The sequence below is a fragment of the Emydura macquarii genome, unplaced genomic scaffold, assembly GCF_026122565.2.
Source record: "Emydura macquarii macquarii isolate MOO-44397 ecotype Brisbane River unplaced genomic scaffold, CSIRO-AGI_Emac_v2 contig_573, whole genome shotgun sequence".
NCBI classification, from domain to species: Eukaryota; Metazoa; Chordata; order Testudines; family Chelidae; genus Emydura; species Emydura macquarii.
The window spans coordinates 888,198-915,985 of record NW_027130710.1 but is presented as its reverse complement, the minus strand read 5'-3'; the positions used below and the strand labels follow the sequence as shown (position 1 = coordinate 915,985).

The following is a 27,788-nucleotide window of genomic DNA, read 5'->3' as shown; positions in this document are numbered from 1 at the left end:
GGTTAGGGTTAGGCTTGGGAGTCCAGTGCAAGCTGGGATGTGCTCTGCTACTGACTGCCTGAGTGACCCTGGCTGAGTCACTTAGTCCCGCTGTGCCTCGGTTTCCCCTCTTGGTTTAGGCTGTGAGCTCCTCCGGGCAGGGCCCGGCTCCGTGTGACTGTGCAGTGCCCAGCACTGGGGGGCGGTGAGGGGGGTCCCCACCTCACCCAGAGCCACTATTGTCGTAAAGGCCAAGGGGCAGAGCTGAAACTTGGGGGGGGACCCCTGACCTGGCAGGATCCTGGGGAGGGGGGAGCGGGGGGGAAGGCAGCAGGCTGCAGAGGAAGGCAAGGAAAGCAGGGCGTGACAGTGGCAGGGGTGGCGGGGGGGCTGCAGAGATTATCTCAGCCTGACATGAATTTTTGAAGCCTCCTTTAATTATTTAGCACCCGCTCCCCCCGGGGGGGGGCAAGGTAGGGTCAGTGGGCTGTGAACTGTGGATGAACCTGAGTTGTGTCACCCGCTCACCACCAGCGATGGGGGGAAGGGGGGCTGGGAAGCGCTGGCCCACTTAAAGGGGCCGCGGGCAGCTTTGGCGCGCTGGGTATTTGGGGGTTGGGGCTGGCGGCCAGGGGCGGGGTGCACAGAGCAGGGGCTGGCAATGCGTGTGGCGGGGCTCGGGCCTGTCTTCCATGGCAGGTGGCACCTGGCAGGGCCCCTGGGGCTGACTTAGAGTGAGGGGGAGCCAGGACACCTGGGTTCTCTCCCCAACTCTGACTTGCTGCGTGCTTTGGGGGGGGGGGAAGCGCCGCCCTGTGCCTCAGTTTCCCCCTCTGTATCATGGTGCTGATGACAGGGCCCCAGCCCTGCCAGTGAGGGGCTCAGAGCCAGAGGCCCATGATGGGAGCATCGCGTGGGGCAGGGGCCAGGCCGGGCTGGGCACAGGGCCTGATCCAGGAACATGGCTGGGGCAACGCGCCCTGGGGGCAATGGCTGCAGGGCGAGTTCGGCTGTCTGTCCATCCATCCATCCATCCATCCCCCACCCTCCCCGCCACGAGATGGGCGGGTCCGGGGGCGGGTCGGTTCCCAGGGGGCGGGTCCGGGGGCGGGTCGGTTCCGAGGGGGCGGGGCCGGGGGGTTACAAAGAAGCCGGCACCGGGCGAGCTGCCCAGAGCAGCGGGAAGTCGCGGGGTGCTGGAGCCGCCGGGCCGGGGGTCCCGTGGGTCCCAGCGGCCGAGGGGTACAGACCAGAACCGGGCCGGGAACCAGCACCAGCACCACCACCACCTCCTCCTCCTCCTCCTCCTCCTCCCTGGCGTCGGACCGGCGGTTTCGCTCCGCTCCCGGACCAGCCCGTGAGTTGTAACCTCCCAGCCGCGCTCCGGCCCGGTTCCGAGGGGAGCCCGCGGTCCAGTTCCCAGCTGCCGCCTGCCTCTGGGCTGGGATCCTGCCCCGGGCGGAGCGAGAGACCTCCAAGGGCAGCTGGGGAAACTGAGGCCCAGAGGGGGGTAGAGATGGCAGCAGCCCCCGCACGGCCGCTGGAGCTGGGGAAGGGGGGATCGGACCCCGCAACTCGCCGTGTGAGCCCCCGGGTGCGGAGCCGGGCGGCTGGAGCCGGACACGTGTTAGCTGAGACGGGACAGACACACAGACACACACACAGCCCGGCTCGGTGGGGGGCTTGGGGTAGGCGGAGGGGTTGTGGGGGGTAAGTGATGAGGAGTGTGGGGCAGGGAGGCAGGGACTGAAGGGGGCCATGGGGTGAGTGATGGGGAGGTTGGGGGGCCAGGCTGGCTAGCCTGATCAGGGGTACCCCAGAGCCGGGCAGTGCCCCCCATGGCCCCACTCCTGGTGCCCCCAAGTTAGCATCTGCTCGGAAGTGGGGATCGTTGCCCCAGGGACTCCCCTCGTTAGAGCAAAACAAAGCAGCAGCCAAACAGCTTCCTCCAGAGAGGGGCAGGTCCTGGCATGCCAGGCTCCCCCCGTGCGGTGGGTGACCCCTCCCGGTGGGGTGGCAGGCAGTGTCACTCCCCCCCCCCAAGGTTGCAGAGATAGTTAACTGCAGAGGCAGGGATAGAACCCAGGAGTCCTGGCTCCTAGCCCCCCACAACCACTTGGAGTCCTGGCCCAGCCGGCTAACGCTTCCTCCCCCATTGGCTGGCAGTGGGGTGTGTGTGTGTGTGTGTGTGTGAGGGTCCTGTCCCCTCCCCTCCAGCACAGGGGATTTGGGAGCATCCTGCTCACCGGTTGGTTTCCCGGAGCCGGGCAGGCGCTGCGGAGATGGGGGAGCAGCCGGGAATCTGACGCCCCCTTGTTAGACCGGGCGGGGGGCGAGCTACGGCCCTGTCTGGCTGCTGTGTGTGAGATGAGTTTGCTGGGTCTCAGCGGCCCTGCCCAGCCCCAGCTGCGGTTCCAGCCCCTCCTGGCGGGGGCGCTGCTGCTCACGGGGGGGAGGGCAAAGTCAATAGTTTGGCATCCCCAGTAACGCAGCTGCCCCGCGGGGGCCTGGGCCACGGGGCTCGGTGACGCCAGCTCGGCTCCCGTGGGCAGCAGCTGCAGGCAGCGCCTGGCCCCTGGGGCTCGTTTGCGGCGGCAGGGAGCAGGAAGTGCGTAGCTGGGGGGCTCCCTCGTGCCCAGCGCGGCCGCAGCAGGGGCGGGTTGGTGCGTGTCTGGGGCTGTGTTGGGGGGGGCTCTGCCGTGGGTGGGGGGCCGGGGGCGGTGTCTGAGCCCAGGCCTGGCTGGTGGGGCCTGCCCACATGCACAGGGTGCAGCTGATCGCTGTAGGGGGGCCAGGAAGGAATTGTCCCTGGTCGGATTGTTTCGGGGGGGGGGGGTCACCCTCCTCTGCAGGTGGGGCCCGGGTCCCTTGCTGGTTTAAACTGGAGTAAATGGGGGGGGTGTTCTCTGTAATGAGGGGGGTCAATCAACACTGGAGCGGATCGGGGCCTCAGCCAGAGGGTCTGGAGCTGTCACAGGCCGGGTGGGTGAGGGGTTGGGGCCCGCCATGGGGCAGGAGGTCAGATGGGATGGTCCCTCCTGGCCCTAGTGTCTGAGCGCTGCAGGGGCTGGGGGGGGGGGGGGGGGGGGTGCGTGTGCGCCGCTGATGATGTGTGGGGCTGAGAACGCACAGGGGCATGGTGCCCATGTGGGGGGGGGGCGGGGGGGACTGAGCGTCAGCACGAGGAGGGGGGGGTAGTCCAGCGTGCGTGCGATCCAGGACCTGGTGGGGAAGGACTCTCACTGGGAATCACGAGCGACGCTGCTCCTAGCTCTGCCTCCCCCCCCCCCCCAGCAGGAGTCATTAGTCCCTCTGCTCCAGAGGGGAAACTGAGGCAGAGGGGCCGTGACCTGGCAGAGGTGAGAGCAGAAACAGGTGCCAGCCCATCTCCCTGGGCACCTTTTCTTTTTTTAAAGCTGGGCTCGGCGGACCCAGAAGCGAGGGGGAAATGGGCTCTGCTGCCCCCTTCCAGGGTTGCTCCCCACGGGGAAAGGGAGGCTGCGATTCTTCCTGCCCACGCGTCCATGGGTGCAACACCTCTCCGTGTGCCCGCCTCTGCCTCTGCTCAGCCGGAGCAGCGGGGTCGGGGCCCAGCCTTCGCCCCAGGCCCAGCCTTCGCCCCAGGCCAGCCCGGCGGAGCAGGAGGGGCTGGGGGTCCTCATCCTGCCGGGGAGGGGCTGGAAATGTCCTAGCGGGATGGAAATCCCCAGGCTGGGCGAGGGGCAGGGCAGGGGGTAGAAGCAGCATTTGGCACCTTGTTCTGTCCCCCCTGGTCCCCTTCTCCGCCCCCACCAGCACATCGGCCGTGGGGTGGAGTTTGAGTTCTGGGAGGGGGTTACCCCAGGAAAGGGGGAGATCTGCCCCCTCACACCAGCCCCATCTAATGCCACGTTCTCCCCTTCCTAGGACCCGGGCAACAAGGAGCTGGCGGGACGATTGAAGGAGGGTCCCAGCGTCTGAGCGGCCGGGGGAGGCGGAGCAGTGCCGGCAGGGGCTGTCGCGGCTGGGTGCCCCTCGGAGCAGAGACGGTGTCAGCGGGGGCGCTCGGCCAGCCAAGACCGGGGGGGGGGGTGCACCCAGGGACAAGCTGAGGAAGCAATTTGGAGCCTGACCACAGAAGGGGGTGTCTGAGCTAAGCACCAGGCCCCCCAGCCTGCCCACGCTGGTCTCCCTTGGGTGGGCATGGCTCACTGGAGGCTAGGGGGGCTGCTCCTGCTCCTGGCGTTTTGGGGGGCCCGCCTAGAGCAGGAGACGCTGGAGCCCGGGGAGGCTCCGTGGGGAGGGGGAGGAAACGCCTCCGGCCTCCTGCGGCGCCGCCTGCCCCAGAGCATCATCATCGGGGTGCGGAAGGGGGGCACCCGGGCGCTGCTGGAGATGCTGACGCTGCACCCCCAGGTGGCCGCCGCCCGGGCCGAGGTGCATTTCTTCAACGTGGAGGAGCACTACAGCCGGGGGCTGGGCTGGTACCGCCAGCGCATGCCCCTTTCCCGGCCCGGCCAGCTCACGGTGGAGAAGACCCCGGCCTACTTCTCCTGCCCGCGGGCCCCCGGGCGCATCCGGGCCATGGACCCCGCCGTGCGCCTGCTGCTCATCGTGCGGGACCCGGTGGAGCGGCTGGTGTCCGACTACACGCAGATCCTGCACCGCCGCCGGGCCCGCCGCAAGCCCTACCCGCCCCTGGAGCGCCTCCTGCTGGCGGGGGGCCGGCGACTCGACACCCGCCACAAGGCGCTGCAGCGCAGCCTCTACGCCCGGCACCTGGCCCGCTGGCTGGCCGCCTTCCCCCGCGCCCAGCTGCACGTGGTGGACGGGGGCGGCCTGACCCGCCGGCCGCTGGCCGAGCTGCGCCCCGTGGAGCGCTTCCTGGGCCTGCCGCCCCGCCTGGGGCCCGCCAACTTCTACTACAACCGCACCAAGGGCTTCTACTGCCTGCGGGCCGGGGCCGGGGCCCCTGGGCGCTGCCTGGACGAGTCCAAGGGGCGGCCCCACCCGCCCCTCGCCCAGCGGCTGCGGGAGCAGCTGTGCGCCTACTTCTTCCGCCTGGCGGGGCGCGTCTTCAACTGGTGCTGAGCCGGCGCTGGGGCCCCAGCTGCGCCCTGGAGGCTGGGCCTGCCCCCTGTGGGGCAGCTGCTGGCTAGGAGGCATGAGCTCTGCACCCCCTGCCCTGGCTGTGGGGCCTCTGGGAACAGCAGCTTAGCTGGAGGGGGAGGATGGTGCAGAGGGAGGGGCTCTGCCAAATTGGGGGGGGACTAAGGAGAAGGGGGGGCATCCCCCCCTGGAGAAATGGGTGGTCCACAGCTGCTGGGGTGAGGGCAGTGCAGGTAGCAGGGGGATGAAGGAAGCTGGGGCCTGCCCCCCTGCAGCATCACTGCCCCAGGCCTCCCCCACCACTGGTCCAGCAAGACCCTCCCCAGGCAACGTAGCGTAAGGCTGGTGGCGAGCGCCCTCCAGTGGCTGGCGCTGGGAACTACAGCTGCCGGCCCTAAAAATGAGCCCAGTTGCATTAGAAGCAGCGGTTGTGGGGGTGGTTTTAGTGCTGGGGCCACTCCGCCCCCATAGGGGGTGGAGGGCTGGCACCTCTTCTCCCCCCCCCCCCATGTTCCATAAAGAGCTCAGACCCCAGCCCTGTAACTTTTGTACTGAAATATCCCCCTCTCCCCCCAGCCCCTCCTGTTCTGGAGGGATTTTGAGCCGTCCCAGGCTAAGCTGCGTGGTCCCGCAGCCCAGGAAAGCGGGTTGAACCCCCCTCGCTTCAGTACCACATAGGAGACCCACAACAGCCCATGGGATCATGCCTAGGGTCACAGCCTCACACCCCAGGCCCCTCCCCTGCCCTCACCCCAGCCTGCACCTTGGCTCGGCTCCTTCCTGGGGGGGTAACACAAGTGACAGTCTCTGTCCGTGCGTGTGCCCAGCTGCGTGTCAGGGCTGTACATAAATCTTGGTGCAACAGAAGCTGTGCAGCCCAGGAGAGCCACCCGCTGCCCTGCCACAGGCTGGCTGCTGCCCGCTGTGCGCGGCGTAAGGCTGCTGACTTTTTAAGCAGGGTACAATAAACGCCAGGGAAATGCTGCGTGCAGGGTTGGTGTTTTGTTCCCTCAGCCAGCCCCCTCCTGCGGGGTGGTATGAAGCAGGGACATAAGACCTGAGCAAAAATCCCAGGGCCCCAGTCCCCGGTGGGTCCACTCTGCCCCTTACCTCCCTTCACGGCTGGGCCCTAGACCCTGCAGTGTTTCCAGGGCCAGCCTTGGGTGAGAGCTCCTGACTCACCACAGCCTAGGACACTCCCTTTAGCCATGACGATTCTGCTGGTCCCATCAGTTCCTTAGTGAGGACGGAGGGATGGCAGTGGGGTATGACTGGGGGTAGGCACGTTCGTGCTTTCCATTCACGCTCAGCTCCCAGAGGAGGGCAGTGGTAGAGTTAAAAACAGGATCCAGCTGAGAGAATGTGAATGCCCAGGGAAAACCCTTTAAACTATGTAATCAGTGGTTAGCTAGGACATATGAAGTCTCAGGGCTGGTGAGAGACAAAAAGTTACCAGCACTGCAGCTCGATTCTTGACACAGGAACCTGCCCTCCTCCCCCTAGCACTCACCAGCAGGTGACACACAGCTCGGCTAATACGGATGCAGATTTTAGGTCAATAAAAGCAGCCAAGAAAGCACATAACAAAGGCTAGGCGGTATTGTCACACGCTCCCCTCGCAGTTGGGTTCTTCAACACAGAACTGTGCACAGATTCCAAGGGCCGCAGGGACCGTTGTGATCACTAGCCTGCCCAGGAAGCCATGGGGCCTAGCTGAATTAATTTCCCTTTGAACTACAGCAGCGCTGGTAGAAAAAAGCATCCACCCTTGATTTAAAGATGTCCAATGACAAGGAATCAAGCACAGCCCTTGGTAAGTTGTTCCAGTGCTTAACTGCTCTCATCCTTTCTAGGCTAAAGGGGTCTAGCTGCGTGCTCCAGGCACTGGAGCTTGTAACAGCTTTGCATACGTGACTGAAGAGCCCTCGGTTGAATTTCTGGTCCCTATGCACATACTTTAGACTAGGGGTGGCCAACCAGGCAGAGATGAAGAGCCCAAAAATAGCTATAGATACTGCAAAGAGCCACACTTACCTTACCCTCCCCCCAAAGTTCCCCTGATCCCTCAATTTCCAAAGCAGCTGGTCAATTTCACCTTTGACAGTAAAAACTTTTTGGCACCCCATACAATGCACGGAGCCGCCTTTGTATTATCAAAGAGCCGCATGCGGCTCACAAGCCGCGGGTTTTTTAGACTATGTTCAGGTCACCCCTCAGCCTTCTCTTTGAAGAGTTCTACAGAGCGATCTCCTCCACTGTCTCACTAGAAGGCAGGTTCTCCCGTATTTTAATGGCTCTCCTGCCTCTCCTGTTTTTCAGCACCTTCTGTTAATTGTGGACATTGGCGCTGGACGCAGCATTCCAGTAGCAGCGCCAGTGCCGAGTCCGTTCACAGTTGAGCTGTGTTTGATGTAAGAGCCCGTAACCAGGTGCTGTGGCCTTCCTTGGAGCCTGGGCCCGAGGAAGGGTTGCGATGCCCCTACTGGACATAACCAGGCCCTGCAGGCCAAACATCCCAGAAGCAGAGGGGTGGAGCCAGGGAGGGAAGTATAAAAGGCAGGCCCAGGAACTCAGTCAGGGGGAAACTGCCATGGGAGGCAGACGTGTCTTCCCAGGAGCTGCGGTCTAGGCCTGATCCAGGCCCTGCGGAGCAACCGCCCCACCAACTGGAGCCTCCAAAGCCTGCCCGAATTGCCAGGCCTGAGTGATGGGAGAGGGTCACCGTGCCCTGCTAGCAGCTACCCAAGCCCGCTGGGTGAGAGAAACCCCGAGGCCGGCCCTGACATGGAGGAGCTGCCTGACGTCATGAACCCATGGGAGTGGACTGAACCTCGGGGACCAGAGGAACCCCCAGGACCCTGCGACTTGGAGGAGTTACCCTCTGCGGATGACCCTGAGGAGCTTCCAGACCTGCTGGTGGCCAACGGTGAGGGACTTGTAGGACTTGCCAGTCCCGCTTGCGAGCCCAGGGCTAAAGCCTCCTTTGCGTGCCTTGCCATGCCTGTGGGCTGGGGGCAATAGACTGCTTGCCCACCCTGCCTGTTGGAAGGCCAGGGGTCATGGACATCCTACCAGCCCTGCCCTATGGGACGGCCGGGGAGCCACAGACTGACAGGGAAGCCCGCCCCAGCTGGGACTCATAAGCAGGGAGCTTATTCCCCTAAAGGCGCTGTGGCCTTTCTCTGAGCCTGGGCCCGAGTAAGGGTCGCGACACCCCTGGCTGGACTGTGCTCCCAGCCTACAGAGCCCCATTTGTCATTTTCACTACTCTCATCTCAGTAGCACTGTTTCAGAAGCTTCCAAACCATAGAGATCAGAGGTCTTCAAAGGGAGGGGCGTGCCCCGCTGGGGGGACAAGGAGGAACGCTGCAGTGGGCACAGGAGCCCCCACCACCCTGTCCTGGGGCTCCCAGCAGGGGAAGCTCCACCACCCTGCCACAGCCCTCAGGCCGCTCCCAGCCCCAACTGGGGGGCAGCAGGGGTCATGGACAGGAGTAAGCACAGGGTAAAAAGTTTGGGGACCACTGATATAGTTATGGGGGCATACGTCACTTCCCTCCTCTTCTCTAAGAACTGGTATGTAGCATCTTCTCTTCATACAAGCATGGCAGACAGTAGTGTTAGCGCTTCAGAGTCACAGCTTTGAAAAAAGGCCAATTGTAGAGCAGGCTGAAAACCAGTCTGCTCAGACGACTGGCATCACAAGATACGCTAGTCTGCACATTTCATCACTCCAAGCTAGTTTGCCACAACCCCTGCCGCTTTCAGATTCTCACACACGAGAGGATCCTCAGATCTGACCACACCTGGGGTACTCAGAGTGCTCATAAGCAAAACTCAATCTCACGAGGAATGACTGCTAGATAAGTTGGTGGGTAAAAAAATAAAACCTTTTTCTGAATTGAGACTCATTTGTGAATAGAGAGATCTGTAATTCTTTTGCTACAAAAAGTGCATGGACTCGGAATTGAGCCTACATTAACATCCACAAGTGCTACAACTGACCAAGAATCCGATGCTTTCAAGCAGCCATAAGGGGATGGAAATTAAACTAGTTAAATGATACTTTACACTGTCAAACTTGCTCATTTAATTTCTGAAGGAGAAGGCAGCAGCAATATAGATTTCAGCCCATTTTCACCTCCGCATTTGCTCAGAATCTGTTTTAAGGAAAGATGGTACTTGCTGTTTGAATGCATTTTAAAGCCTTCTCCCTAACCTATCAGCGTCTCCTGAACTACTCTTACCAGAACTAATGATTGTAGGTGAAGTGTCTTAAGTGATGCTGAGAAGATTAGCTTGAAACTAGTATTTTAGCCAAAATGAAGTTGAGCATTTGAACTATGCCACTTATCTCCAAGGTGCTGAGCACATCTCATTCCCATTGCCTTGCGTGAGAACTGCAGGTGATCAACACCTTTGGGAAAAAATAAAATCAGGTCACCTTCTCTCCTACCCATTCTGAAAAGATGCTCATAAACCTGCACTTTTTGCTGAAAAACAACAAGCTGTAGGTACACCTCTGAAAATGAAGGCATTGTGTTCAGATATCTAAATCTGTATTTCTTTAACTTTGGGCACCCAAATTCCAAAATGAAAATCTTTTACTCTGGAAGAGCTTTGAGACTTAGAAGGGAAGTGATGCAGACAGCCATCTGATTTAGCCAGACTGGGAAGTAGCTTGAGCCATTCTACTCGTTCCATTTTGACAGGTGAAATCAGTCTTGAGCCAGGGCGGAATCATCCCAACCACGATGAGCTGTTCCGCGTGATTAAGAGAAAATGTCCAAGTTGTTAAAAAGATATGAACACCGTTATAATCACAGGTCTCTAGGGCATTGTGTTCATCCATACACATACTGCATGTTTTAAATGAATGGAAAAGCCATCTGTGATCCTTACTAATGACAATTTAAAAATGGAAAATACATCCTAACAGTTGATGTCAGCCCTACCATTTCCCTGTCAGCAGCAGTTATAGCAGAGGTGCTATCAGAAACTAAGTGGAATAGCTTCTTCCTTTAGATACTTGTGGTGGCCTCAGCTCTTGCAAGGCAACTGGAAACCTGAATTTAGGTCTTAGCAGGTAAGTGAGAGAAAATGATTTTCCAGCTACTTTTAGAAAGTTAGGATTTAAGTAGCAAATCTATCTTGTTGCCACATTAGTGATAGCATTCACCATTAAAGAGATTCCTGTATTATATGCCAATTTAATTTTTTGCACCATTAAAAGTTTACCCATTTGCTATCAAGATTGCCCATGATATTCAACAGATTATATTACAAACCATCAAACTGAAGTAGTCAGGGACATGATCTGTACATCCCTAAAGAGGGAAAAAGCTTTTGCTGGTAAACCTAGTCTAGCGGAATCTGAGGGAGCCAGCTTTACAGATAAGATGTGAAGTTTCTACTGCATGATTTTTTACACCTGAACACCACATGAGAGCAAATTTTGTAAAAAATGGTTTATCAGTTCCATTTTTGTATAAAACACACGGGAGAAACCTAGCCAATCAACACACGAATTGCTGCACGACAAGATACTTTTTGTCAAACTTTGAATCTAAAGAACATACAAATGTTTTCTTATTCTACAGTCAATTGCCTATGCTCTTCCATTTAACTATTTCTTAAAAAATTCCACATATCCCCATATTTCTTCTGTCCCAGTTACAGTACAATGACAGGGAGGAAGAGGGCTGGTTAAAACTCCTCTCTATGCAGTTTTCTGCTGTCCCTTCTTTCCAATCAGAGACTTATGGATGTGAGGGATTACACCTGCAAAGAGAACAATAGGTTAGAATAGCGGTGCACTAGACATTTTTCAACAGATTAAGTTCTGTTGGTTCAAACGTTTGTTTGAAGAAGCAGAAAGCTTTCAATGTTCTGTTCTCTCTAAGTTTACACTTTTTCTTGTTCTTTGTCCATCCTATAATCCCCCACTAATAATGCACATTCTCCTGTTGTAATTTCATCCCACCGCAATGGATCCCACCATGTAATTTCAATCCAACTGTCCATTTCTAAGCTGTAAAGCTAAAGAGGAAGTTGCAAGGGCACATAAAATAGGCATAATTAACTGGCCCTAACTTATTAGTCTGACTACAGCTGTGTCTGCACTTAGAGCAGTGTGTAGATCAGACACTGGACACTCAGCTGGCACAGGCATAACGGCAATGTAGATGCTGAGGCATTGCTTAGGCGAGTACAGACATGCCCAGAACCCTAGAGGGCGTATCCTACGCAACTCACTACGTGTCCAAGTAGTGTATTCCTGCAGCATGCTGTTCTGTTGCCAGAACCTTTCCCCCATCACAGTGAAAAGCTCTGACAGCAGAGAAAGGGTCTGACAAGCTCCCCACTGCCAGAGCCTCTCCTCACTGCCTTCCCCAAGCAGAACATTTTACTGCTGTGTGTAGCTACACACTGCAGAGTAGACGCAGCCTGTTTTTCACTGTGGCATGTAGCTACACGTGCCCCGCACACCACTACAAGTGTAAACAAGGCCTATATCACTACTGCTGAGTTTACCAGGCATATCCCAATATTCCACGTGCCTCAATAAAACATTTACATAAGGAAAGCACAAAAGCATGGATGCAGCAAAAGAAGAGTTAAGTAAAACCATTCATTTAAGTCTCAAGTTAGTGCAGGCTATGTAATTCTATACTGGACAAAAATGTACAACTCAGCATTGTTATTACACGATATATGAAAAGCACTCCTGTGACACACTGTCCTCTTCCTACCTAGACTACCTCATATAGCCCAGTTCTAACTGTAAGGAAAGTTCCAGTCAAGGAGTCAGGGTTATAAAGAGGGAGGCCGGATAGAGAAGCTGCAGTCCTAGGAGTTTTAATAAAATGAAACAAATCCAAGTTTCCCTCAACTTACAATTACTTTAAGTTTAATGCTCATGGAAGGTGCCGAGTGGATTATCCACAGAACATGCACTATGTAGCCAGGAGGTGTGGTCTCCCTCGGAGATTGACACCGAGGGAGAGCTGCTGGCACCGCCCTCTACGGGAATCTTCTATACACTATTACAAGGAGAAGAGTTTGCCTATATGGCTCGCCAATTTCTAGGCTATTTTAGATGGCTACATAGACAGGAATCTGGCCAGAATGTCTGCCATTACTGATCTATGTTGGATCTGAAGTAGTGTGACAGAAGAAATTAAAGTGAAGTTAATTTATTGCCTGTCCCCTTAGCTAGTCAGTCTTCCTTGCAACTGGCTCTCCGCTTTCGTATCAACCCAATCAGTTAAGAAGCCCAATTATACATACCTCCACCAGCAATGGTAGCTTTAATAAGGGAATCCAACTCTTCATCCCCACGAATAGCGAGTTGCAAGTGACGAGGAGTGATACGCTTTACTTTGAGATCCTTGGAGGCATTACCTGCCAACTCCAGCACCTAACAAATTAGGAGGCTATTTTAATAAGAGTTAGACCTGTCAAAGTTTACAAAAAGCAAAATGTGTTAACTGGAATGTGGAATCATGAACGACCATCTCTCAGGTACTTACATGATGCCCTTTACTGCAGTATGAGTGTGCCTCAATCTTGAATGTATTTATCTTCACAATACCCCTGTGCAGTAAGGCTGTGCTGTTATCCTCATTTTATAGATGGGAAATTGAGGCACAGAGACGAACTAACTTGATCAAGGTCACACAGGGAGTTTGTGGCAGAGCAGGGAATCGAATTCAAGTCTCCCAAGTGCTAGATTAGCACCCCTGCCATTGAACCATCCTTCCTCTAACCATTCATAGATTCCAAGACCAGAAGGGACCATTGTGATTATCTAGTGTGACCTCCTGTATAGCATGGGCCATAGAACTTTCTCAAAATAATTCCTAGACCAGATTTGTAGAAAAGCCATCCAATCTTGATTTAAAAATGGTTTGCAACAGAGAATCCACCACAATCCTTGGAGAGTTGTTCCAATGGTTAATTACTCTCATTTAAAATTGTATACCTTATTTCCAGTCTGAATTTGTCTAGCTTCAACTTCCAGCCATTGGATTGTGTTAGACCTTTGCTAGACTGAGGAGCCCATTATTAAGTATTTGTTGCCCATATAGGTACTTAACCAATTAATTTGTAATCAATTCAACTTTTAACCTTCTCTGTGCTAAACTAAATAGATTGAGCTCCTGAGCGTGTCACTATAAAACATGTTTTCTAATCCTTCAGTCCTTCTCATAAGTCTTATCTGAACCTCTCTATCAACATCCTTCTTGAATTCTGACACCACATCTGGACACTGTATTCCAGCAGCAGTGGCACCAGTGCCAAATACAGAAGTAAAATAACCTCTCTGCCTACTCAAGAGTCCCTTGTTTACTTGTAAAATATGGCCTACATTCTTTGTTTATGGCACCTGCTCACTGTTTAGTTACAATCAAAAGCCTATTCTAGGCAAACATGGTATACATAGGATGGCTTGCCTTGAACATAACTGGCCCTTACCCATTAGTTATAGATTTAAAGATCCATTGGTCTTTTACCAATTATTCTGTGTATATTTTTGCACTTACATAGCTTATGGAGAACTAGACTAATCTGCTTAGTCAGTTTCACTTTTGAGCCCTTATGCAGTATCACAAAGCTGCACAAAACAGGGAGATGCAAGTTCAAAAATCCTTTGCGTTGAAATGAAGTTTTAGTAGCTTTTCACAACACAGGAAACCAAAGTTTGTGGGCCTAAACAGACTTTCCAATAATTTAATCAACTCTTTGCATCTACAGGGTAATGTATTTGATATCACCCTGCTTAACTAACTGGAGGAAAAAAACTATTGCCAATATTAAAATCTAAAAATACTGCTTGGTTTCTGTCACATACATTTGGAAGAATATTTTAAAGAGAAACTGTTTGCCACTATTTGATTAACTAGATTTAGCCTAATAAATTTTAACAAAAAGGAAAACTGAATGTTATAAAAGGTCTAAATACTGTGCACACTACAAAACAGAAGCCTTAGGATATTCATTCTTATCACATTTACAACAAACTGAATTACAAGCATCTTTCTTTTGGTATCCAAACAATGCTGCAGTTAGGTGTCAGCAGTTTCCAATGCTTACATCCCACTTGTCTTCAATATATTTATTCGGGTAGCGATTCAGAGCTAGTCGGAATATATTTAGTTTCTTGTAATGTCTGCAATTAAATTTGCCTGATATCTCCCCATTCTAGCAGCTTTGGATACTTTATTTGGATCTTTCTGCCCAGCTGAATGGACATTTATTCTCTGTAGGTTTGGAAACGTGAGCATATGAAATAAGGACTATAGAAATAAACAGAATTAAATCCACCTACCTATCCCTCTCATTCTGTTATATATAATGTGGTTTTGACAGTGGTTACTTCAAAACCTACCTCAGCAGTGAGATACTCAAGAATTGCAGCACTGTACACTGCAGCAGTAGCACCGACTCGCCCATGACTCGTAGTGCGAGTCTTCAAGTGTCTGTGGATACGACCCACTGGGAACTGAAGTAGAAATAGTTGTTAGGCACTTAAGATCAAAGCCAATAGTGAAGCACTAAATTCTTGCCTAATATTTATTAACGTCTATAATAATCTGGTGTAAGAAATGTAAATTGAGTAAAAACTTACTGAAGTAGAATACTGGATTAACCCTCACAGTGAATACAAATAAATGGCGAGCTTATTTTCAATGGGGTTGGCGAGTTTTACATCTCTAAATTTTCCTCAACAGGGACACCTCTGAAAAGTATGTTAGTTTAAAGTCAGGATTAAGTTATACGGCCTTTATACGGTCAGTCAAGTGTCAAATCATATACAGGGTTTGTGCTGTAAGAAGTCAAAACTTTAAAAAGCAGATCTGTAGTACTAAAGAGATTACACTGTTGTGCTATCAAAATCAGCAGAATAATTTACACAAAGCATGTGACAGAAGAGAGTTCACTGATCACTGTTAGAACTACCTGCATTCACTCTACAACAAGGAGGTTCCAATACAGAAAGTTATATTTTATAATTATTTAAGTTTTCGGTCACATGGGTGAGTGAACGTTAAATGGTACTATGCATGTATAGAAACTTATTGAATGGGCACAATAGATTGTTTGTATTATATATAAAATGCTGTGTTTTCAAAGCACTCTGGAAGCATTCAAGTTAATCCTCACAACAACCCTATAAGGCTGGTAAGTAACAAACATTAATACGACAGACCAGAATTGTTTCTCTGAAACAAGTAATATTTGGGGGCAGATGAGGCTTTAAAGAAGTCCAATAAATCAATGACATTTAATGACAAATTGTGATAAATTCAAGTAATAAGAATTGTATAGTCAACTCCTGTTAGAGGGTCAGAGTAGCAGGAAAAAGTATGATTGCAGGAGTCAGAAGGAACCTTAGCATTTGATTTTGCAGTTTTAAATAGTCATGCAAGATTTCACCATAAAGCTAGAAATACATTTTCATTCTTTTCACCTGAGGAACTGCCCCACAAAAATGAAAGTTTTACTTAGATTAATTAATGTATTCAAGTTGTGAACACTAAAGCCAATACACAAAGCAATACATGATTTAGCATCATATTACCTGCAGTCCTGCTCTTTGTGAGCGAGAAACTGCCTTCGCCTTGGCCTTTCCACTGTCCTTTCCAGCCTTGCCACCAGCCTGAAGAAGAAAGCAATACTAGAATTAAGAAACATCTCTGTGCATGGGCTTGCTACAAGGTGAGAAAAATCTGCATTACTTCACCTCGCTACCACATTTCAGAATCTAGATATCTTACCTCTTCTGCTCAAACTTGGAAAATGTATCCCCCAAAAGATATTAAGAACATCTCTGTAAGTCACTTTTGTAAACAACAGTTGGATATGCAATGTCTTGAGAGAAACTCCCAAACATGCTTCATCACAACCACTCCTCAAGCACTGAGAGTTCTCTATATTAAAATACATGAGCATGAGGCTGTGACTATTTAGTTGTACCTAACTTTACAGGTACAGGTACTTTATAACAACTTTACAGGTATTTGTTTAAAAATATTAACATAAGAAGCTGTAACCAAAACCACTCAATACATATAGTCCTTTCACACCACTTTTCTTAAGACCTCATGACTGGTGCATGTGAGAGCCAGAGAACAGCCACGTGAGAACACAGCCATGCTATTTCAGGAGTCAGTATTTATGCTGATACAAGTTTGTTAGCAGACCAGAATCTTAAGCAATTCTATTTCTATTCTAATTCTATTCCAGTTGTAACTTTCCTCAATGAATTTTCATGAATTAACTTATCTCCTAATGCATATTCTTACCTGAACTAGTTTGCCTGGCTGAATAGGTAAATTTTATCTGATAATCCCAAAAAATCTAGAGACTAACACCACCTCCAGTTGTTACTATACCAATCGAACTTTTCACCATGCAATTATACCGATAAACTCTCTAAGGTGTAAAAAGCTGGGAATGTGAAGATTCATAGATTCCAAGGCCAGAAGGGATCACTGTGATCATCTAGTCTGACCTCTTGTTTTGCAGGTCATAGAAATTCCTCAAAATTCCTAGAGCAGATCTTTCAGAAAAATGTCCAATCAAAATGATCAGTGATGGACAATCCATCATGACCCTCGAAATATTGTCCAATGATTATTCTGTTAAATTTATGCCTTATTTCCAGTCTATATTTTTCTACCTTCAACTTCCAGCCATTGGATGGTGCTAGACCTCTCTCTGCTACACTGAAGAGCCTGTTTGTGCCCCATATAAGTACTTACAGACTAATCAAGTCACCCCTTAACCTTCTCTTTGTTAAGCTAAGTAGATGGAGTTCCTTGAGTCTCACTATAAGGCAGGTTTTCTAATCCTTTAATCATCCTCACAGCTCTTCTCTGACCCCTCTCCGATTTATCACATCTTCCTTGAATTGTGCACACCAAACCTGGACAAAGGATTCCAGCAGCAGTCACGAGTGCTAAATACAGAGGTGAAATAACCCCTCTGCTCCTACTTGAGATTCCCGTTTATGCATTCCAGGATGGCATTAGCCCTTTTGGCCACAGCACTGGAAGCTCACTTCAGCTGATTATCCACCACAAGCCCTATGTCTTTTTCAGTCATTGCTTCTCATGGTAGAGTCCCCTGACTTGTAGGCATGGCTTACAACCTTTGTTACTAGATGTATACATTTACATATATAAAAGCGCCTGTTTGGCTTGTGCACAGTTTACAGAGCTATCTGGATCACTTGGTATCTTCATTATTTACCACTCTCCCAATTTGTGTCATCTGCAAGCTTCATCAGGGATGATTTTGTGTTTTCTTCCATGTCATTAATAAAAATGTTACTAGCATAGGGCCAAGAACCAATCCCTGCATGATCCCACTAGAAACACACCCGTTCAGTGATAAACCCATTTGAAAGAAGGTGCGTCTCCCCACCGCTTCACGCACACCCACCACATGTAGCCAGATGCAAACCTTTTAGGGAAGTCATCCAACCCTATTAAAAGAATGCTTTCTTCTCTCACTGTTGTGAACTAGATTCACTTGTAGTGAGAATGCAGTGTGGCCTACTGGATAGAAAACTGGACTGGGGCTCTGGATAAGAGACAAAGGTTCTATTTCTGCTCTGCCACTGGCCTGCTGGGGTAACCATGGGCCAGTCACTTCACCTGTGCCTGAGTTTTGCCATCTGTAAAATGGAGATAAAGATGTTTACCTCCTTTATAAAGTGCTTTGAGATTGACTGATCAAGATAATGTATTATTGTGTTGAAAGAATAGTTTTGATATTCCTGGCTCTTTTGGAAAGCAATGAACAAGCAGCTTTTGATTCATCTTATTTCCCTCCTCCTCAGTTAAGCCAGTTTTCAAAACAAGAGTGTTGTTCCCACTTAAAGAAAAATACTTACCTCCACACTAAGCAAACCCACCACCTAATTATCTTTAGTTTTCCACAGCAGCCAAGATAAATGAAGGCATTAAACAATGCAAGTCCTTAAACTGAGCGTAACCCTCCCCAATAGAGACTGGTCTATTAGTGTAGCACATCCCATCAACTTGTACTTGCTTTCCAGACTGCCTGACAACTGTCTAAAATTCAGCCACTTTTTTGCTCCCAAAATCACAAAATAAAATAGTGCTTATTACCTGCCGTGGAAAACTACTGTCTTGACATAACCCCACATTCCCAAGACCCTATTATGGTTGCGACTTTTTTCCACTACTCTAATATATTGGGGCAGTTTAATGAATCATTTAAATGGGATATCACCAACCAGAAATCTAAGTAAGCTAGAAGTCCCTGAACCTACATCTGCCCCAACTTTTCCTGAAATTTACATTTTACAGAAACAAAGTTTTCTAAATTAATATAGTCTCCCTGATTGCATTCATTATTTCCCCTACTGTTCCCACAGACCTCCAAGTGTTGTCAAATGCATTGAAAAATGTCTCTTCCTCTTGCGTGCAGCTCTTCACCCCCACCCCCTTTTCAGCTATAATAATCTCCAATACTACTTGTAACATTAGTAGGTAAAAAGTTTTCAAACAGAAGTGCGATTTTTAAGTTGAATGTCCCTTTAAGTCTAGTCCGCCTACTTTTATTTCCTTACAATTTATCAAGCATTTTATATTTCCTGTTGCCACCCAACAGTTCCATTATTTTTCAGGAGGTGGAAACATTTAAAAAATGCAGAGCAGGGTTTGTGCACATTAAAGTACTACTTGTACAGCTGCATTTTAGACTTTCAACTTTATCTTCTTAAGTTGGGGGAAAATATTCACACAGATGACTTTGTATATTGATTTACTAATCCTAGAGTCAATTGCTACTGTCAGAAAAATGAGTATTAGAATAATAATTTATTTGAGAGATTTATAGGAAAGGCACAAGAAAATTTGCTACATGAGACTACTGAGTTCAAAGATAATCCTCTCACCACCCTAAAGTAGTGAAGTAAGGAAATCAGGGAATCCCCCACAAATAAGGCTTCTAATAGAAACACCATAAACTTTACCATACATTGACTGCCACTGCCCCATAATTAGTGTAATTCCCCTTTGATACTATCTCTACATACACATAATATGCATCATTACAAATAAAACAATCTGCACTCTACTTCAGCAGTTCTCAACCTTTTCTTCCCCCGAGTACCACTCGGGTCAGGTACAGTCAGGTCAAGTACCACTTGACCTGACTGTACCTGACTGGAGTACCACTCAGGGGGAAAAAAAAGGGGGGGGGGGGGACTTGCGGCGGCGGCGGGATTTCGCAGCAGCGGGGGACTTTTGGCGGCGGCGGGGTTACATGGGGGGAACAATGCCCTCCTCCAAAAAACTGCCGCCGTTTGCCCCTTTTCGACAGCAGGGTTTCGCAGGGGTGGGTGGGACTTTTGGCGGCGGATTCGGCAGCGCGGTACGGCTCACGTACCACCCAGCCTTCTTCGAAGTACCACCAGTTGAGAACCACTGCTCTACTTTTCTGTGAGATGCGCAACGTTTTGGAGCTATTAAGCAATGAGCAAGGAAAGGATTTACAAGTTTCCCCACAAACTCCTAAAGAAAACTAAATTAAGACTTCCACAAACATGGGCTCAAGTGACAATGGAAGTAATTATGGAGTCAGTTAATAGCTGCAGATAGATAGGACTCCGGATAAAATGTTCCCCGACTAGGAACTGCTAAAAGCTAACCGGCCAAAACCCAAAAGCATTCAGAAATATTCAGTTACGTTAATATCGGGAAGATTGCAGCTGGCCCAGAATTTCCACTGGCACTGTACCATATTGGGGAAACAGCTTCAGAATGAATTAAAGAAGAGAACAGGGAAGTTATGAAACTGGTTCTGTTATACCCAGTACAATAATATATCTAAAAGTGGCATTCAGATCAGAGTATCCTCCACTTGCCAATACGGCTTGGAGGTTTTGGTTAGGCTACTTTTGAAAGAAAATGAAGGAATACAGAGGGAGTAAAAATTGGATGACATTTCCTATTCAACATTGCCCTTCCACAGGGGAAAGAGAGCTTCCTGACCAAGATGGAGCTTAATGTTTAAAAACCTAATATTATACAGACCACATTAAAGGGTCATTACCACCTTGAAATCTAGCCTATTTAAGAAATTGTTAGAAGTCCCCCCCCCCACTAATTTGTGATACTTTAAAAAAATTCCCCTCCCCTACCCCAGCAACAAGAAAAAGACCAAGACCCATATAAACTAGGGAAAAGGACTATACAATGAAAACAGTGAAAATGACTAGAGCACACAACTCAGACAAATGCAGATTTTTTTTTGTTTATTTAAAAAAAAAAAAAAAAGAACACCCCTGATATTATCTAGTTATCTTGGGTACTTACATTGCCCCATTACCATAATATCTGTGTGCCTCGCAATCTTTAATGTATTTATGAGGTAGAGAAGTACTATTCTTCCCATTTTACAGATTGGAAACAATGGCACAGAGAGACTAAGTGACTGTCAGAGGTCACACAGGAAGCCTGCAGAGAGCTGGGAACTGAATCATCATCTTCAGAGACCTAAGCTAGTGTCCTAACTAGTGGGCAGAGGTCTCTTGGAGACAAAACATGATCAACACAACAATGCCTTTGGTTAAACTTGCATACTATTTTGGTGATTAACATGTGAAAAACACCACTGTTTAAGCAAATGAAAAGTCTTCACACCTGTGAATAGTAATTTGATAGGTTAACACTTGTATACAATACCTGCTTCAGGGGTTAGAGTGCCAGTCCAATTAAGCTAGTTTAAATACAGAAAAGGTTAACAAGTGAAGCTGTGTTTGGAAAGTCTGCACTGTTGCCACATATGTATTGTTTGTTAGGCCACGTCTATGCTATACCACCAAAGCACTCCCAGAGTGGATGCCACTTAAGAACACAAGAATGGCCATACTGACCAGTTGGTCCATCGAGCCCAGTATCCTGTCTTCCAACGACAGTCTGTGCCAGATGTTCCAGAGGAAAATTATCAGTGATCCATCCCTTATCATCCATCAGTCACTGGTTTAGCGGCAATGGAGCATGGGTTTGTGTCCTATCTTGGCTAATAGCCATTGATGGACCTTGCCTCCATGAATTTATCTAATTCTTTTTTTTAACTCAAGTTAGACTTTTGGCCTTCACAATGTCCCCTGGCAAAGAGTTCCATAGGTTGACTGTGTGTTGTGTGAAGTTTGTTTTAAACCTGCTACTTATTAACGTCATTGGGTGACCCCTAGTTCGTGTGTTATGTGAAGGAGTAAATAGCACTTCCCTATTCACTTTCTTCACACCAGTCATGATTTCATAGACCTATCATATCACAGTTTAGTTGTCTCTTTTCTCAGCTTAACAGTCCCAAGATTTTTAAACTCTCCTCATATGGAAGCTGTTCCATTCACCTAATTGTGTCTGTTGCCCTTCTCTGTACCTTTTCCAATTCTAATACATCATTTTTTATATGGTGGGCCAGATCTGCACAGCATGCAAGGTATGGATGGATCATGGATTTATATAGTGGCATTATGATATTTTCTATCCCTTTCCTAATGTATGTTTGGTAACACTGTTAGCTTTTTTGACTGCATTGCACACTAAGCAGATGTTTTCAGAGAACTATCCACAATGAGTCCAAGATCTTTTTCTTGATTGGTATCAGCTAATTTAGACCGCATCATTTTGTATGAATAGTTGGGATTATGTTTTCCAGTGTACATAACTTTGCCTTTATCAACATAAAAATGTCATTGCCATTTTGTTACCCAGTTTTGTACGATCCCTTTGTAACTCTTTGCAGCCAGCTTTGGACTTAAAATTACTCAAGATAGTTACTTCATCTGCAAACTTTGTTACCTTACTCTTTTGATCCCTTTTCAGATCATTTATGAATATGCTGAACAGCACCTGTCCCAGTATAAATCCTTGAGGGACCCTGCTATTTACCTCTCCTGCTGTGAAAACAAAACCATTTATTACTACCCTTTGTTTTCTATGTTTTAACCAGTTACTGATCCATGAGAGAACCTTCCCTCTTCCCTCATGACTACCTAGTTCGCTTAACAGCCTTTGGTGAGGGATCTTGTCAAAGGATTTTTGAAAATCCAGGTACACTATATCTGCTGGATCACTCTTGTCCATATGCTTACTGACACCCTCAAAGAATTCTAATAGATTGGTGAGGCATGATTTCCCTTTACAAAAGCCATGCTGACTCTTCCCAACATACCATGTTCATCTATGTGTCCAATCATTCTGTTCTTTACTATAGTTTCAGTACCAGGCTAATTGGTTGAGGTTAGGCTTACCAGTCTGTAATTGCCAGAATCGCCTCTGGAGCCTCTTTAAAAAAGAAAATCAGCATTACAGTAGCTATACTCCAGTCATCTGACACAGAGGCTTATTTAAGCAACAGGTTACATAACACAAGTAGTAGTTCTGCAATTTCATATCTGAGTTCTTTCAGAACTCTTCGGTGAATACCTTTTGGTCCTGGTGACTTAGTTTAATTTCTTCCAAAATCTCCTCTATTGATACCTCAGTCTGAGACAGTTCCTCAGAACTGTCACCTAAAAATAATGGCTCAGGTGTGGGAATCTCCCTCACATCCTCCGCTGTGAAGACTGATGCAAAGAATTTATTTGGTTTCTCCACAACAGCCTTGTCTACTTGAGTGCTCCTTTAGTTTTTATTGCCAAAACTGTGCTTTTGCCTGTGCAACTTATTCCAGCTCCATCCGCAAGAGCAAAATAAGCTATACCAGCAGAGGCGCAGTTTTGTTGGTGTGACTGCATTTATATAGGGGATTTTGCAAGCACAGCTATATCAGTGAGAAGTCATACCTCTTCAAACCCCAACCAACCTAGCTGTGCCAGCAAAGATTTGTAATTTGTCCTTTTATATAGTAAGAGAGGCCAGGACTATATAATATAAAAGGTTTTCAGAGGGTCACTGCTCTCTAATCCTGACCACTAGTCATTCTCCTGGTAAAGAATGACTAAATAAAGAATGACTAAATTTGCTCCAGAACAGTCAGTCAGTTCTATTCCTTAAAGAAAAATGCCACTGATTATAAATTGTCTAAATTAGCTACCCAAATTACAACATTTTCAAAACAGTTTACCTGTCAGAGATTTGACATTCGCATGTCTGAAGGGGGCTGTTTTTGGTTTAATATCAAGTAGTACTGAGTCAGCTTCACCTTTAGAAAGGACAAGAAATCAAAATGTCAAAGTTTGTTGCAAGACTTCTTGGTTAATCTTTTAAAACAGTTTTGAAACCAATTTCTGTTTCTTTCTAGTAGTGAAGCTCATCTCTGTCCTACTTGTGATAAAACTGTCAAGATGGCAGCTTCCTGTCTGCTCATTAGTGTGTAGTATATTTGACATCTGAAACCAACTCCTGTCAAAAAATCCATTAGGTCATTCTGAATCTGAATCCTTCCCACGCCATCAGACATTGTTTAGGGTACAGATAAGATTCCACCACCCATCTATCCTTTGTTACGCTTCACATGACCTCTCTGTTAAGTCCCATAAGTTTTCCCTCTCTGGATAGCATCCAGAAGGATTCTTTCGGTCAGCCCCTTTAGCTACAAGATTTATCCTAAGCGCACACAGGATTTGCAACGGACAAGGGTTGGCAGGAGAGGGTTGAAATTTTGCAGAAGTTCAAGACACACAATAGTTTTGAGGAATAAGACTAAGATAGAATATAGCAAGGTTTCAGATATAGTACTTCCACACAAGTCTTGCAGTTTCTGAGCAGAAGAACAATGATTTGTCTAGAAAGTCTCTTGTTTTATCAGTGAAACAGCACTGAAGGAGTCCAACCAAGGGGCAAGCAAACTGTCTCCGCTCTGCTGGGCCTCAGAGTGCCAATGCACAGCAAGGATTCAGGAACATGGCTGATCGTTTTACCTCTGTATTTAGTGGGGGCATAAGTAGTGAAGAAGGTATAAAACAGTGTAACAGCAATGGAACTGTTCTACCAGGATGAGTACACAACCTGGCTGCCAAGGACGTACACCAGGATTTGAATCTTACGCAGTTAGTCACACCTCCATCACTCAAGGTTGCCTGTAGAATCAAGAAAACTAACAGCATTGGTCCAAATTTTCTTCACTATCACAGTGAGACTTTAGATTTAAAAAAAAGTTTAATTTCTACAGACGTAGAAAGTACCTCTCAAAAGAAATCTCACTATGCCTCTGGGTAAGTACCTGTTCAAGCAGGACTTGGCCTAGCTTAGTAATTCACATTTTATAATTAAAACAGTTCTTTAAACTGGCATTTTTCTTTAGTATGACGAAAAGGTCGCTGAGCTTGCCTTTACAGTACCCACAGTCCAGGAGCAATGACTTGGAAAGTAACCTAGGCACTAAGCAGAAGTGAAGATTACTACCATCAGGCTAATTTAAAGTATTTAGATGGTAGAATTCAAGAGGACTAATGATATTTTCCTATTCCGGAGAGCAAAAAGTCTTTCCCTTTTGGATTTTGAAATTTATTTTTTCTTGCAATCTTAATGGAGTTGTAATTAACATGTTTTATTGTTTAACTAAAATATCTCCTCTGCCCTACCTCTGTTCAGCTCTGGAAACAATGTTTGTTGAGTGATGCTGATGTTTCAGCAGAGACAGAACACAGTGTTTTCTTTCAGTTCAAGAAAATTGTTTTGTTTAAAAGAATTTTGTCTTAATAGATTCTACATAACTCCCTATCTACACAGCCACATTCTAGCATTTAAAAAACAAGATCAAATTTAGCCCTAATCTTATGTGACAATGACTTTAAGTCTCAGTGAGTCATTTGAGTGTGTTTTATTTCTGCTTTTATACATTTTGAAGAAGTGGAAGAGTCCAAGTACTAAGTGTTGATTTATTGCTTAAGAAAATAAGACATTGAGTCTTTTCTAACTACCATTCTAAACTTCATTTTGTTATTATTTAGGTAGTGCCATGGATGAAGTTTGATGTGCAATAAATATTTTAGTGCAGGGGGACCCCATTTGAAAATATTTCAGGCTGTGACGACCCTCACCCATGCCATACCATCCTTACTTCTGCACCATTGCTGGGGGTGGTGCTGCCTTTGGAGCACCCGGCCAGCAGCTGCTGTTCTCTGGCCACCCAGCTCTGAAGGACTCTGGCGGTCAGCCATGCACAGCATGTGTGGGGGCTGACAGCTCGCAACCCCCATAGTAACCTCATGATCCCTTGAGGGGTCCTGACCCCTAGTTTGAGAACCCCTGTTTTTAGTGTCTTATGACACTACCAGGCTCTCTTACCTTATTGATATTACGTATCAAGTCCAAGACACAGGACTAGGCAAATAAATATCAGCACTTCTCTGGGAACTAGTGACTCTTTCCAGCATTTTAGATTCAGGCAAATCACTATATTCTACTTATCATGATTATGCCACTGGAAGATATTCCTAAAATATGCGGCTACATTTAAACTGATGCTGCATTTATAATATTGCTAGTTTACGACATAGTAGCAGTGCTTCACTTAATTAGAGACAGCATTGAATAATACAATTTGTTAATCATTTGTCAATAACTAGGAGATATCTTTGAGTGTAAGTTTTCTATAAACTCACAATTCCTCAACCCTGTAGTTCTTAACCCTTACAGTTACATCCCTTTGCTTTGGGTCAGGAAAGGCCATACACACCAAAGGGAAAATGCTCTTAAAATACAGCCTGCAGATACATCCTTGTGACTATTTTGATTAATAATGAAACGTGCATTCAATAAAAAAATGAATTTTCTGTTCTCAAGAAAAAGTAAATATGGCTATGTGCATTTTTTATTTAAAAAAGGCTATAAAATCTAGGTGCAGTTCTCGAGCTTCTGCAAAATTCCCCAATTGGTTTTGTTTCAAAATTTGGGTAGTGCAGTCAGAAGCGTGCAAAGCCCTGTAGAAGCATTCATCTACAACACTCCCGTGAGGCTGGCAAGTACTATACCTGTTTTACAGATGTGAAAATGGATGTAGTTTCCATGAGTTTGAAACTCAAGGTCAAAAGCTCTCAGGAGAACAGTCTTCTCCTCACAGCCCTGTGCTCATTCCTCCAGATTCTGTACTACTTAATGGGGTTACAGTTTTCTTGAAAGACATCCTTGAACTGTACTTTGACAGCTAGAAGAGCATCAGTGGAGTTACAGAGATGTTAACTCACGGCTAGAGATTAAACTTGAATACTGTGGCCTAATAACTTTGAGCAATGACATCCTACTTGCACTATCCATTAAGTGCGAAATGTGATCCCTGTCCCATGGGTTTACTATCTTAGTTAGAAAAATTCATAAACAAACTTTTTCAAACTTCCCTTGCAACTATTTTCTAGCACCATCTACTCTTTTAAAGCAAGACGTTTAACTGCAGAAGGCAGTTAAAAACGGTAGTTTCCCCCAAAAACCTCAATCCAGAAAGTTTCAAGGACATTACCTTAAGACTACTTACTGCCAAACTCACTTTCAAAGCCACGTGTGGTTGACAGAAAGCTTTTTGAAAATGCATGACACCTATATGAGAATCAAGTAAGGTACTTTTTAATGCAATATTCCTCTTGAGTTGGCTCTTGGAAAAGCCTGATCAGAGAGGGATGTGCTGTTATTAATTAGCTTTTCTAGTGCTTTCAGCCACAGATTTCAAAGACAGCATGTGTCACTGCTATCTGAAGAGGGGATACAAAACTCAGCCTGGTGAAAGGGTCTTTTCTAGCTTAAGTTTCCTGCCTCCCATGTGTAGTTTTGAAATACTCTTCGGATTACTTCCTACAACCTTAGAGAGAGAGAAGTCCTTGGGGAAACCACCACGTTACCAATGGGCAAACAGGGCGGTCACAGGAGCTCAGTGGCAAACCCAGGAACAGACTCTCCCAATCCAGATCCTGCCCCCGGAGTCTCACGGCGCCGATCACCCCTAACGGGAGCCGCTGACACGCGATTTAATTAAAGGTTGCGGAGCTCGATGGGGGGCAAATCCACCCGCCGAGCCGCGCGGGCTGACAGCCGGGGGAAGTCACTAGCCCACCGCCCCGGACCGGCCGCCAGCTGGAGCGTCACCCAGTCCCTGCAGGCAGCGCGCGGGAGCGGCCCCGCGGCTTTGGAGACGCTTCCGCGGGACCCGGGTTTGTAGCACGGGCCCCACTCGGGTGCCTGGGACCGGACCGGACCGGACCGGAACCCCGAGGCGCACGGCGCGGCCGCGATGCAGCCGGCGGGGGTGGCTCGGACCCCGCAGCTCCGCAGCCGCAGGGGAGAGGCGTCCGCCGCCTGCCCCACGAGGGACCCCGGGGGAGCCGGGAACCCTCCCGGCGCTGCCGGCTGTGGAACCGGGCGCAGGCGCCCGGCGCTTCCCGCCAGCAAGAACCCGGCCGAGTGGGGCCGGCCCCCATCCCCCCGCTCCTCACCATGGTTCCGCCGCTGCCGTGTGAGGTCCGGTCCCGATTCCGCCGCGCTGGAGAGCCGCCTCAGGAGCCGCGAGACAATAACCCGCCTGAGCGCGAGGAGGGAGCCTGGCCTGCCGCGGCCGCTCCAAGCCAATCAGCGCGCCCCATGCTAGTTTGAACCTCCCGCCCCGACCAATCCCGCCATCGCTTCTTGCCTCCTCGGCTGGCCGGCCCCGCCCCGCGGCCCGTTTAACGGCTGTTTTTCCTTTGCACACGGCACGCAGGGGCGAGGGAAGTGAGGCCGAGGATGGTCCGTGTGAGGGAG

General features: G+C 48.5%; 2 protein-coding genes across 2 annotated transcripts; one reads left to right on the top strand and one right to left on the bottom strand.

Annotated features, from left to right (window-relative positions):
• Nucleotides 1-1,279: 1,279 nt before the first annotated feature.
• Nucleotides 1,280-5,049, top strand: LOC137147928 (heparan sulfate glucosamine 3-O-sulfotransferase 1-like). The gene is made up of 2 exons (XM_067540352.1): nt 1,280-1,336; nt 3,886-5,049. The coding sequence occupies exon 2, from the start codon at nt 4,162-4,164 to the stop codon at nt 5,047-5,049; it is 888 nt and encodes a 295-aa protein (XP_067396453.1). The 5' UTR covers nt 1,280-1,336; nt 3,886-4,161.
• Nucleotides 5,050-10,520: 5,471 nt separating this feature from the next.
• On the bottom strand, nt 10,521-27,642 carry H2AZ2 (H2A.Z variant histone 2). The gene is made up of 5 exons (XM_067540302.1): nt 27,485-27,642; nt 15,653-15,730; nt 14,459-14,572; nt 12,358-12,487; nt 10,521-10,848 (listed from the first exon to the last, which is right to left on the bottom strand). The coding sequence occupies exons 1-5, from the start codon at nt 27,485-27,487 to the stop codon at nt 10,787-10,789; spliced, it is 387 nt and encodes a 128-aa protein (XP_067396403.1). The 5' UTR covers nt 27,488-27,642; the 3' UTR covers nt 10,521-10,786.
• Between the last annotated feature and the right edge of the window lie 146 nt (nt 27,643-27,788).